The following is a 13,298-nucleotide window of genomic DNA, read 5'->3' on the forward strand; positions in this document are numbered from 1 at the left end:
TTTTTCATCTCTCTTTTTTTGAAAACTCCAATCAGACAAAAGACATCTCATTACTTTTTCATTGACCATATTCTTCTCCTTCTTTTCCTTGCTAACCAAACCAGCCTTTCGTGGAAAGAAGCCTCCCACCTTTAACCACAAAAGAAAAAAAAAAGAAAAAAAGCCTCACACGGACGGGCTAACGCGTGCAGCGACAGCCAGTGGCTCCTGAACCTAGCTGAGGCTGCCGGCTCATGCTCTCCGACTCTTCTTCTTCCCCCACCCCAACACCCCAACACCCGCACAGAACACAAACTGAAAAAAGGGAGGCCCGCCTTTAAGGGCTCGATCGCTCTCTCGCTTGCGTGCGGGCTGGATGGATTTGATTCTGGTATTTGGTATTTTCTAGGCTTTTGAGTGGGCGTTTTGGTGATTTTGTTTTCAGGGGAAAAAAGAGAGGCGAAATTGATATCCTACTTCCATATTTTTTGGGGGATCATGGCATGTGCACAACACCCAGAGGAGGAGGAGGAGGCGATCCCAACGGTACGCATCTCTCTCTCTCATAGGATCTGCCCAGATTCAATTACTAAATCTTAAAACCTCTTGCTCAATTTGTTACCGATTTGGAGAGGAGATAGTATGATGGGGGTTTATCGTTTCTAGTTAGGGCTGCCAAGGGGTGGATCCTTCAAACGCCCGTGTTTAGCTTCCTCTGGAAATCGTTCCATGAATATAATTCTTTCAGTTAGAAAGAATTTCCGCTTTTTGTACTCCTACGATTTGCGGGAACGTTGCAGTTCGTTATATTTAACTCGATCCTGCTTCATTATGAGAGCACCTGTCGACAGAATGAGTCATTTTTTTGGTTCTGCAAGAGTAAAAGGGCGAGGAGTGCACCAAGAAATGACCTTTTCCTTTCTCCAAAATGAATAATCACTGCTAGAATGGAGTGATGATGCACGAATACTTTAGATTAGATGCTGCTGTTGATCATCATAAACACTTATAAGGACGTCCTGGTCGGATTTGATAATAGATACTTGGTACTGTTTCAAAGATTTCTAATCCCATGTTGTGCTAATCCAGGGAAGTCCAAGAATACCAGGAACAGTTAATTGGGGTACAGCAACAGTCGTCGCAGTATTCGCTGGCCTGCTATATGGAGGAAGCAGGGAGGCTGCTGCATCTATTGTAAGCTTAATTTTTCTCTGAGTTCTTTAATTTTTTTTTGTGGAGAACACGTTTGCACCTAAGGCTCTTAGGACTACCTCTGGATTCCTTTTGGATACATATAGTAATAATGAAATGATCTGATTTTTAAGAATATTCATCTATAACATGGATTTCCTTTTTCTCATATCCTGAAAATTTTCTTGTTATTTTGCCTATTGGTGTCAAAGACTTTGGAGCAAACCTTCTAGAATTAGATAAGTGGCACCATGAACATTTGTGGAGTGACTGGTTGCATGAATGTTACCTTGGTGGGCATGGTGGAGTGATCGGCTCACCATTTTTGTGGATTGCATTGCATGCGGCGTAGTGGGAAGTACAGGAGAAATGGAATTTGGTGACTTGGGAGCATCATAGTCTCAACATTGGTTGGGATTTAGGACTTCACCTTAGACTACTTTCTCTTAGCTGCTGATGGTAGGAACAATTTTCAGTCTATATCTTGATGCCAAGTGTTGTTTGGAGTAGGTTTTATAGTTTCTCTTATTTCCCCAACATGGTTGCATTTCATCTGCTTGATAATAGGCAAGGTCTCCCAATATTTCCTGGACAATTTTGTTATTTTATTGATGCAATCTCCAACTTGAAATAAATGTGGTTCTTTTTGTTTATTAAAAACTAAGTCGCTATTGTTTTCATTTTCACATTGCAAAAGTATGCCGGATATGTAGGTGCTTCTTGTCAAGCTGAGTTTTTTCCCCCCTTTTTAACCAATAGCTTATTTTCTGTCACACAGATACAAAGGAATAACAGAAATTGTTGTCATCATTCTTTTTCTTCCTGCTCTCACCTAAGGTCTTCAAAACCAGATCCTATGACTGCCTAAATTTCGCTTCAGAAATCTGTCTATGCTTTAAGTTAATTCCACGCCTTAATCCTGTATTAGGTATTTAGTTCTATTTCATTCAATCTCTAAACCCAGAAATTTCAGATTAAGCTTGCATTTTTTTTCCCCCAAGTTTTCAACTTCCCCAACTATCATAGCCCCATCGATCCAGAAACATCTTATTTCACCCTTTCCTTGCTACTATTCTTTAACTTTCTTCTCAATCTGTCCAAAAGCTTATTTTCTGATAGCAAACATACAACTAACCTTGGGCATATCATACCATTTTTGGGTCAGAGATCTAGATCTTGTCTCATTCCACCAAGCAAAATATAGAGAGAAGAGGAGTTAGAAAACAGATTAAGTGTGGAAGATATGTATGGGTTAACTAAACTAACAATGTCTGTTCGATACAATTTGATTTTCCATAGGGCATGAAGAGTTTTCATTTTATTTCTTCTTTTGTTGATCGATAAGAATATGCTATCTTGGCAGAGCAAAGATGCAGAAGTGATGTTGAAGCTTGGGAGTACACCAGATAAGCGTGAGCAGTACAGACTAATGAGAGATGCCATGGAGAAAAGGTTCATCCGAGTTGCTCGTGGTTCAATAATTGGTGGTGTTCGCCTTGGCATGTTTACTGCTACATTCTATGGCTTGCAGAACCTTCTTGCTGACAAGCGTGGTGTACATGATGTGTTCAATGTTGCTGGAGCTGGTGCTGCCACTGCAGCAACCTTTGGTCTTATATGTGAGAAAACAGTTTCTATCTGAATTCTTTCTGCATTTTCACTTAGTTTTTCTGATACATTAGACCAGTGTTTCGTTGATATTTATCATTTATTTGCATGCGCTTGTCCCCTGTGCCTGCAGTTATAAGGAGCGCTGTGCTCTTTCTTTCTTTCTTTTGTAAAGGAACTTTCTAAATGCACACTAGTTTGTTATCTTAAAATGTGGAGTCGTCATGCTACTTATCACATGAATATAAAAAGCAATGTTTGCTTTATTTTTCAGTATATCCAATGCCTTCTACTTTGAACATAAATCTTGTTCAAATTTTTGAGCCCTAATTGAAAAATCACCTCCTTGTTTCTAAGGCCACTGCTGTTCTATGTTGCCCATGGCTAGGCCATCTCGAACAGGTCTCGATGCCTTGTTCTTCATAGATGCAGAATTTAGAATTTATTTCAGAATTTAAGATTTTGTCCAACTGGCTTTTGATGCCAAATCCCTTCTATATTGGTGCTAGATCTCTGATAGAGCTAAGTTGCCACAGAGTGACAAAACTATCAGATTATAGAAAGCTCATCCAATTATCCATGTTTTGTCATTGTCAAACAATGATCCATGTTATTTCCTTGTTGTTCATCTATTTGTTAAGTTAAAGTGATTTATTATTCCACAGATTATTCACAACTTGATCATGATTTCATATTGATTATTGGTTAGTTAAAGTTGTTTGTTAGTGTCCTTGCATCTCTTATGCTTGTTGTCTTTTGGATGTACTACTTTTCTTACTTTCCAATTTGAGGTACTTCTCTAATTTCTTTAAATTCTTTTTTATTGCAAAGTTCCACACTTTTTTATGTCATAATTTTTGAGTTCAGTAGTTATCGAGGCCTAAATTCTGCATTATGACTATGATAGTCGGTAGGGATTACCACCCACAAGAAAGTTGTTCCTCAACTGATTCCAATTTTAATTTATTCTGTAATTTCAGTGCCAGGTTCTATGTTGTGGCGTGCCAGGAATGTATTGCTTGGTTCAGTCCTTGGAGCTGGAATTTGTTTTCCTCTAGGTAATATAATCTTTTTTTGCTGGTGTATTCTCTTTTTTTTTTTGTTGTTGTTGTTGTTGCATCCAGTGCTAATATGGCCAAATCAATAATTTGAATTTTACTATTAGCAAAATAGCTTGAAATATTTTTGGTTAAAATGCTTCCTCCAAAACTGGAGCTAATACAATGGCATTTGTCTTTGGATTGTATGTTTTACATATTAAATATCTCCATCCCTTCTGACCTTTATTCAGTGGGGTTATTAGAAGGTATGATCTATGGAAACATTGAGAGAGCAGCTTGCGAAAAACCTTAAATGTATAATCTGCATTTGGTAGCACTCTATGAATGATCTCGTGAACTCTGAAAAATGATGATGCAGGAATTTTGAGAAATTCAATCTTCCTTGTTCAGTTTCCTTTGTTTACTGTAGCCGAGCTTGAACTTCACATTTTTACTACTATATAATGAGCGTTGCTCCATGAACATTTGGTACATCATGTTCTCTAATATCTAATGGTGTTCATTGTTCAGGAACTCGTTCTTCAGCTATTTTACTTTTCAAGGATGAAGCATGCTAAACTGTTTTCTGTTGCTTAACTAAATCTGTTCCTGACGTTTTGGAAATTTTTGCATGTATCCTTGGTTAATAGATGATGATATTTACAGGCTGGTTACATCTGAAGCTGGTGGAGAAGGCAAATGAAGATATGCCGAATTGTAAATCGTCATCTGATTTAAGTGAGAGGGGAGAGATGAGTGGTACCCGTGTTGGCGCTGCAATAGAGAGGCTGGAGGGCAGCGTACAAAAATAACTGTTTTCTCCTACCGAGCCTGGTTTCATCTGTTTTGGTACATCAGGAAGGGGATTAGGTGGAAATAAGATGACCGTTCGCCAATAAGAAACTTGACTGGGATGATGTGTGCTGGTGATTGGTGGGGCCGGTGTAAATTGACCCGGAGCTTTTGCAAATCCTTTGAGTGCATCATTACTTTCTTGCTTAGGCAAAGGTCTTTCCTGAGTTAATATGCTATGTTTTTTCATAAACCATCTGAGTTTTGGTGCATACAGCTTATAGTACTGAAGTGGCCAGATGCTGTTCAGCATGGCAGGCATGATTGGCAATGGTATACATGCACCCCTTTACATTATTGTTTGGAACTTGCTGTCGTTTTTTGCGAGAGGAATTCTTGGATAAATTTATGTATTTAGTTTTTCTACTGAGGCAATCAATCATTATCTATTGATGGCAAGCAGCCATCGGAATCTATTACTCAGCATTCCAGAGCGAGATTTGTCACATTGGAAAATCTAGTCACAAGTCAAATTTTAGAAGGTCATAATTTGGTCATACGATATCCGATTAAGATCTTTTTTTTTTTTTTGAAATTCGGTATCTTTTCGAGATCTCTACAACTTTGAGCCAACTTTCTAAGAGGTTGAATCGGGGCCCAAAATAGGCCAGTCAAATCGAAAGTTTTTTTTTCGGGTAAGATTTTGACATGGAGTAGCTCTTTATCCAAGAAAAATTAGGCGGAGCGATAGAAGACAGAATTAATATAGAAGTCGAGATCGGCTGCTTTGAGGATTTTAGCTTCTTGTAGAAGATTTCTATTAAATATGTCTATTTTAGAAAAAGGAGTCCTACTGGGGTTAGGAAGAAGATCTAATCCAATTTGTGTTAGGGCGGATCTCACACTATAAATAGACCCAATTTGATTATAATATCTATTTTATATTTAGTTAAACATGTCAGACATGTTAATGTTATGATAGAGAATATTTTCAAAGTATATTATGTGATATATTATGAAAAATAGAAAATATGACTGGGCAAATTATGAAAAATCTGTTTTGTATGTATACATTCTCAGTATGACTATGATCTAGCCCCGCTAATGGGGATTATTTGTTGGCCCTATAGACTTGTAATCTATAAGAAACTGGTTTCGACACCGCACCACCGGTGATTAGAATAATGAAATTTGGACATCATACCACCCATGGTTAATAATACTGGTGTTTGACACTTTATTCATTCTAACTCATACCACTAGGTTACGTGGTCATAGCCTATTGATGTTGGGTTTCTAATATCAGTTTATAAAAATGATAATATATTTCAAATATATATATATATATATATATATATATATTATTGGTGATTTATTTTACGGTCAAAATTTTATGCTTTAATTAAATATTTGACATGCTTTGACCCCACTTTGGGGTATTATATTACTTACTAGGCTAGTATAGCTCACTATTATATTTCTCTATTTTTCAAATCCAAATGCATAGACGCAGATTGCTCAAGACTTGGGGAGTGCATTAGATTTTCTGAAGATATCTTCAGTTATTGGCATTTTAGTCAGACTAGTTAGAATATTTGATTTATGTTATTAGTTAGCACATGCTAACTTATGTCACATTGGAACTATTATCAAATTGATTTGAATAAATTATTAATAAAATAAATTTTTAGAATTTATTATTGCTTTAATATGATCTCTAGTCTTGCATATTTTAATGGTCCGCCCTACATGTGTGCAGTGTCTGTTACGCTCTAGGTTTGGGACAAGACAACATCATTATTATTATGCATGTTAATTATCTTCCCTCCATAAATACTATATTCTAAGTAGTTGTACCACTCCTTCCATATTCTGGAAAGTGGTAAGATATATGCAACTATTTCACTTCTCTTATATGATGAATAGTTGTAAGATAGGTACGACTATCATCTTGAGACTCCGCTCCACTAAGATCTCATCCTAAGTCGATAGTTCCTGCTCTCTTAGATCAATATCATATTCATTTGGCTTGCATCTTTGATGATTCGATCTACAGCTCCCTTCATATAGCGGCTTTTATATCACAATCGTTGGTCCGAATGTGGTGTAAATAACTAGATTGGCTTCAATATTGATCGGTTCGCTTCCAAAAATTACCTATACAAGATTGTGTGATTTTAGAGTTGCACCACTTCATTATATCTCCATTGGAGATTCCTCCACAACTAATAGATAAATTTAACAAATTCCAAAAATATAAATACAATCATTAGAAGGAACCAATATTATTTTGAAGCAATGGAGACCATAACTCATCCTTGACACAATGATGGTCACCAGTATAGCCAAAAAATCACGAGCCATCGTTTCAAGCATATATATTTTGCACAGTTGATCTGTCATCCATTCGAGATGCCAAAGTTATCCCTGTAAGAAGAGCTCTTTTCCTGAGTCCTGATGATAATACGATCGCAAACGGGCGAATCCGGGATTTGGAGGAGGTGATACGCCCCCGCCACGCAAATAAAGAACCATCACTGGGTGACCTCGCAACACCCCACACACACAGCCAGCCGAATCCAATTATAAGCTCCCTGCATCGTCTCTTGAGTTCTGTTTTAGAGTGCGATCAACGATCGTTGGCCTATGTAAATTTAAAACAGGTGCACGAGAGCGCGTTACACGAGGCATGGCGTGGCGCGAACTCCGGGTGGGTTTCACATTTTTTATTTTATGTTTTTTTTTCTCCTTTGGATACCAAACGCACACCGATGAGGGCAGTAGTCATGACGTTTGTCCATTTACTCCATCTTCCCACCAACCCCCGAACCCCACCCTCCTCTCAAATCTCTCGCCGTGCCCTCCTCTTCCAAGTAACTCACTCGCCCACCGCATCGCATTGCCTCCAACCGATCGAGGAGGATAGGATACGGGTGCGTTCTTCTGCTCTGGTCTTCCACTAATTTCATTTGTTACTGCAAAAAAAAAAAAAAAAAAAAAACAATGAAGAAGAAGAAGAAGAAGAAATCTCCGCTCTCTGCGTCCTTCTGATCATCTCTAGGCAATAGCATGATTTTTTTCGTGTCATCACAATGCAATCATATCTTGTCCTAGCAACAAGATTTCTCTCTTTTTCTTAAAAATAGGGAGATAAGATTTTGAAAAAAAAATGCAGGTCTGCAACGATGGCGCGGAAGAAGATCCGGGAGTACGACTCGAAGCGGCTGCTGAAAGAGCATCTCAGGAGGATCTCCGGCATCCATCTCGACATCAAATCTGCCCAGGTTGGCACTGGAACCCCCCACCCCGCGTTTGTTCTTTCTTTTTTATTTCCGGCATGGAATGAGATGTCGTCGAGATTGTACCTTTTCTCCCTGAATCGGCTCGCGATGAAAGTCTCTACTTTAGGGCTCGTAGTTCTGATCTCCTTTTGTTCGAATTCTTTCTTGATATTTTTGTTTTTTTTAAAAAAAAAGAAAAAGAAAGGAAAAAAAAAACTTTAAGATTTGATGGTTTTGCTTCTGTTTACCTATTTTGTGCATATCTTGCGCTCGATTCGTGTCGTCAGGTGACGGAAGCCACTGACTTCAACGCATTGGCGGAAACAGAGGCGTGGCTCTCCTCGGAGAAGCTGGTCGTGAAGCCTGACATGCTCTTCGGCAAGCGTGGAAAGAGCGGGCTGGTGGCGCTCAATCTTGATCTTTCCCAGGTCGCTGCCTTTGCTAAAGACAATCTCGGGAAGGAGGTATCTCGATCCACCACCATGTGGCATGGCATCAACACCTTCTTTCTCGCATGCATTATGAAACAAACTTTTGGGTTTCTGTTTTTTTTTTTTTTTTTGGACATTTGATAGGTCGAGATCGGCGGCTGCAAGGGACCGATCACCACATTCATCGTCGAACCTTTCATACCACACACGCAAGAGTATTACCTTTCCATCGTTTCGGAGCGACTGGGGTGCAGCATTAGCTTCTCTGAGTGTGGAGGGATCGAAATCGAAGACAACTGGGACAAGGTAAACATGCATATACTAGTCCGGGAAGAAGAAAGAAAAGAAAAGAAAGAGAGAGAGAGAGAGAGAGAGAGAGAGAGAGAGAGAGAGAGAGAGAGATAATATCATGCCACAAAAAGCACATCAGATATCGTATCCATCTTTGATAGCCCTGCTGACATTCAGTTGCAATCAGGTGAAGACTGTGTTCATCCCAACCGAGGCATCTCTCACAACAGAAACCTGCGCTCCTCTGCTTGCTACCCTGCCGCTGGAGGTAACTTCTATTTACACAATTAATCTACAGGTTATTTGTCACCTAGGCTTAATCCTTCTACTATCAACCCTGCTTGCTTGGGGCATGAACATGTCTGAAGTAGTTTCTCTGTTTTTTGTTAGCATCAACGAACACGAGATTGAAATGGCTGATGTTTTTTACTCCTACAGGTTAAGGGAAAAATCGAGGAGTTTACTAAAGCAGTCTTTGCTGTATTTTTAGGTAAGCGAGATTACCTGTGCTGTTGAATGTATATATATACATATATTGCTTTAGAGCTGCTTCTTCCCTTGAATTATGTGTCCAACCCCTAAATTCTAACCATTTACAATCAAAATTCGCTCACAGACCTCGACTTCACATTCCTTGAGATGAATCCTTTTACATTGGTTAATGGAAAGCCTTATCCTCTGGATTTGAGAGGGGAGCTGGATGACACTGCTGCTTTTAAAAACTTCAAGAAGTATGATTTCTTCACCTCATTATTGACTGCATAATTTTATTTGTAGTCCCATAATAAGCCAAATGATGATAGCTGGTCTACTTGAATACAGATGCCATCTTTTTATGTCCCTTGTAAACACTTTTTATGTGCAGGTGGGGTAATCTTGAGCTCCCACTGCCATTTGGTAGAGTTATGAGTGCTACAGAAAGTTTCATCCATGGGCTGGATGAAAAGGTACATATTATTTCGCTCCACTTGTTGAGAGAACATTTATGTGTCATCTCATGCATTGCTCCATCTCTTGTCCATGACAATGGATGTGGTTTCTGTTATAAACACAAGAACAAGGTAGTAGATGGTGGGTACTTTTTCCTCCAAGAGGGAAGGCCATAAAAAAAAGAGAAAGAAAACAAGAAAAAATTCCCCATCGAAGTCCTAGAATTTCCAAAGCAGTGCAAAAGACTCCTCACTCCTCATCCTTTTTCTTTAAAAGGAAGCAAGAAAAAAAATGATTATCTGACAACATATTAGATCAACTAGGCTTTATTAAATTGAACAACCTATATAAATCCCGTCTTTTATTCTTTTTCCTTTTCTTTGAGGTGGTAATAATTTCTTGGATCAGTAAAGCTTTTGAAATAGCCATTGGGAACATTCTCCAGCCATGACCTCATTATATTTCAAGAAGTTGCTTACCTGCATAATTACATCTGATTGCATATGTGATCCTTAAGGTTCCATCTTATACATAAAATGGAGAAGTCTCCTTGAGAAGAACACCTTGCAAAAGATGCCTGTTTGAACTGAGTGCAGTTCATTAAATAGACATAGTCATCGTCTTCCCTTCATGACTATGTTTGCCTTATAAAATTTTTTGTTAGGTTACGTTACTCTAGGCCTGACACAATCCTGCATTTTCAGGCTTTTCTTGCGATATTTTAGATGTTTGTTGAGACAAGCCTGTGATGTTGTTGTTTGAAACATTAATTTAATGGCTGAACTTGGTCCCCCCCCCCCAACCATCTTTCTTTATTTCAGATGCTTTGATAATCTTTTTATGATTGCAATTGATCTTGGACCACATTGGACACCTGGCATGTTTCTTATTTATTAAAGAGATTAAATTCGCATATGTTACCAAATAAAAACTTACAGCTTCCTCAGATCAAGGCTTTTGTTTTCTTCATTCAGTTTATTTAATTAGTCCTCTTAATTTGTGAATAAAATTCTAGTTCATGAGCATTCTTTGGGATACATTAGTTTAAGGGTTTGCTGTCCAGGCCTATCAAATTACATCTAAATAGTTTTCTGACCCACTCCTTGGCTGCAGACTAGCGCATCTTTGAAATTCACCGTACTGAACCCACGAGGACGAATTTGGACCATGGTAGCTGGAGGAGGAGCTAGTGTCATATACGCTGATACGGTAGATCCTTTACCTGTTGCACTCTTTACTGTATGGAATCCTTACTTGGTGAAGTAATACACTGAAATATTGGAGCCTGTCAGGTTGGAGATCTGGGTTATGCCTCTGAACTTGGTAACTATGCAGAATATAGTGGAGCACCAAATGAAGATGAGGTGCTGCAGTATGCAAGGGTTGTTATTGATGTAAGTGCTCTCTAATTCTTGCATGTTATTTTGTGAACCTGCATTTATGTGTATTACACTGCCTTTTGCAAATACATGATTATATTTTGTATTCATATTTCTTTCAATATATTCTATAGTCCTCTTACATGCTTAGGTTAAGTTTGTTCTTGAAACTACATTTTTGTGCATGAAGGTATGTTTGACCATGTAAGCATGTGTTGTTAGTGCTGCCTGGTTTTGGTTTCTGACTTTATAAATTTGTTGACATGTGAACTCTACAGTGTGCAACTGCAAATCCTGATGGCCGTAAAAGAGCTCTTGTAATTGGAGGAGGAATAGCCAACTTTACTGATGTTGCTGCTACATTTAGTGGAATTATAAGAGCTTTAAGAGAGAAGGTGGCCTCATCATTTGACCATTTGCTTATGATTTTTCAGCTGTCCTTCAAGTGTTACTTTTCCCTCATTTCTGGTGTTTGCTTTGGCTTGACAGGAATCAAAGCTTAAAGCTGCAAGAATGCATGTATACGTGAGGAGAGGAGGTCCAAATTATCAAACAGGTCTTGCAAAAATGCGATGTCTTGGCAAGGAAATTGGCATCCCTATTGAAGTAAGAAAATGAATTCTGAAGCTGTATGAAGTGCTATAATATTTTTAATATTTTTATGTTATATGGATTGGTTAGGGTGAAATATTTTTTGCTGATGGTTATAGACAATTATGTCACCAAGAATTTTGAAATCCTTCCTCTCAAAACTGAGCCTTCTTAATTACCCGTTCCACTATTCGAACTCTTACCCTCAAAACTGCAGCCGCTGCCTGTGAGTTTATCCTTTGGTTTTCCACATCCTTGACACGGCTATGTTGTATGGTCTCTTATCACCTTATCCTCCTTCGGTGCATGGTGAAGCTTAGTCTGATGTACTCGGTTCTAATTTTATACTACATTATACTATTCATTTCATGCGGCATTCTTTTTTCTCCCAAAATTGATGATATATGTTTTGCTGATGGTTATAGACAAATATTTCACCAAGAAATTTCAAATCCTTCCTTTCAAAACTGAGCCTTCTTAATTAGCTGAATCACTATTCTAACCCTTACCCTCAAAACTGCAGCCCCTGCCTATGAGTTTATCCTTTGGTTTTCCACTTCCTTGACATGGCTATCTTGTATGGTCTCTTATCACCTTATTCTCCTTCGTTTTCAGTTGTACTCTTTCATAGTCTTATTGTCATAGTCATTGATGTTGTTGACTTGTTGTATGGACAACTGGCTATTGAACCTTTTATTTATCACACTTTCATATTCACTGCCCCAATATTAACTGACCATTGTCGATTTTCTGGCCTCTCCCATTTGGTCCTGTGAGCATGAAAATTTAATCCTTGTTGTCACTGTATCTGCTCTCTGTTTTTGAACTGTTTCTGCTGCAGGTGAAAATTTAGTTTTTTTTTTTTTGGTATTAAAATCTTTTTTAGATCCCAATAATATGCATAGGGCTGCTTCTTTGTGCATTGGAATATTATTTCTAGCTTTTTTTATTATCTGACTTGGTTTTGAAGCATTCAAAATCAAGGGACCAATCACTCCTTAGAAGTCCATCAATCATAATATAGTTTTGAACTCTTTCCTTTTTTTTAAAAAAAAATCCAGTAACAGCTATTCCAACTCACTATTGGCTTCCAAGTTAAACGTATTTTACCCTGAAAATTGTGAGTTGTAAATTGATGATACATGGGCTTCTTGTCAGATGTTTTCCTTTATTAGCCATTTTATCTAGTGTATGGTCTAGCTTGCGGCTTTTAGTGCAGTCAATCTTATCTGGTCATCAGTTTTATGCTTGAAGTACCTTCACATATTAGATCAGAAAGCACGAATCATTAGCTATGCTATACCCTCGATCATTCCTTTATTTGTTGGGAAATCAGATGTGGATGGTGTGGTTCAGTTTTTCACAGCATGTCTTATTGGCATATAGGTTTATGGGCCGGAGGCAACTATGACTGGCATCTGCAAGCAAGCCATTGACTGCATCACTGCTGCTGCATAAATTTGGAACGTGGAAGACTGAATAATGTTTCCTTCTCTCTAGGGAAATTCAGAAGATGGGCATGAGAAGGGGAAGAAACAGCATAGAGAAGTTAGCTTTAGTTTTGTGGTCTGAATTGGCTTTGTAGTCCAGAACTGGTGGTTTAGTGGTTGAACTCCCATTTCTCTGATGTGTCAACTTTTCTTAGAAGGTGTTGTTTTATAGCAGTCTGGCTGATGGCCTGCAAACTGTAGCGAACCACGAGGCCGTTAACGTGGAAAGCTTTTGATAATTCCTCCTCCTCTTCAAAGAATGTTTTGACCATGCGTGCCTGGTGGCTTAGAAGTA

At 38.4% G+C, this 13,298-nt stretch overlaps 2 protein-coding genes across 3 annotated transcripts; both read left to right on the forward strand.

Annotated features, from left to right (window-relative positions):
* Positions 1-167: 167 nt before the first annotated feature.
* On the forward strand, positions 168-5,022 carry LOC103723126. The gene is made up of 5 exons (XM_008813945.3): positions 168-525; positions 1,069-1,173; positions 2,534-2,789; positions 3,759-3,836; positions 4,485-5,022. The coding sequence occupies exons 1-5, from the start codon at positions 478-480 to the stop codon at positions 4,628-4,630; spliced, it is 633 nt and encodes a 210-aa protein (XP_008812167.2). The 5' UTR covers positions 168-477; the 3' UTR covers positions 4,631-5,022.
* A 2,361-nt stretch (positions 5,023-7,383) lies between these two features.
* Positions 7,384-13,298, forward strand: LOC103723127 (ATP-citrate synthase alpha chain protein 2). 2 transcript variants are annotated; one of them, XM_008813946.4, is made up of 13 exons: positions 7,384-7,543; positions 7,786-7,894; positions 8,179-8,355; positions 8,467-8,628; positions 8,801-8,881; positions 9,052-9,103; positions 9,230-9,344; positions 9,479-9,560; positions 10,657-10,752; positions 10,836-10,937; positions 11,201-11,317; positions 11,412-11,528; positions 12,900-13,298. In XM_008813946.4, the coding sequence occupies exons 2-13, from the start codon at positions 7,796-7,798 to the stop codon at positions 12,969-12,971; spliced, it is 1,272 nt and encodes a 423-aa protein (XP_008812168.2). In that variant the 5' UTR covers positions 7,384-7,543; positions 7,786-7,795; the 3' UTR covers positions 12,972-13,298. The 2 variants fall into 2 exon arrangements, with proteins under 2 accessions (XP_008812168.2, XP_038990378.1); XM_039134450.1 differs by lacking the exon at positions 7,384-7,543 and adding an exon at positions 7,555-7,671.

The sequence above is a fragment of the Phoenix dactylifera genome, chromosome 15 (assembly GCF_009389715.1).
Source record: "Phoenix dactylifera cultivar Barhee BC4 chromosome 15, palm_55x_up_171113_PBpolish2nd_filt_p, whole genome shotgun sequence".
In the NCBI taxonomy this organism is placed as follows: Eukaryota; Viridiplantae; Streptophyta; class Magnoliopsida; order Arecales; family Arecaceae; genus Phoenix; species Phoenix dactylifera.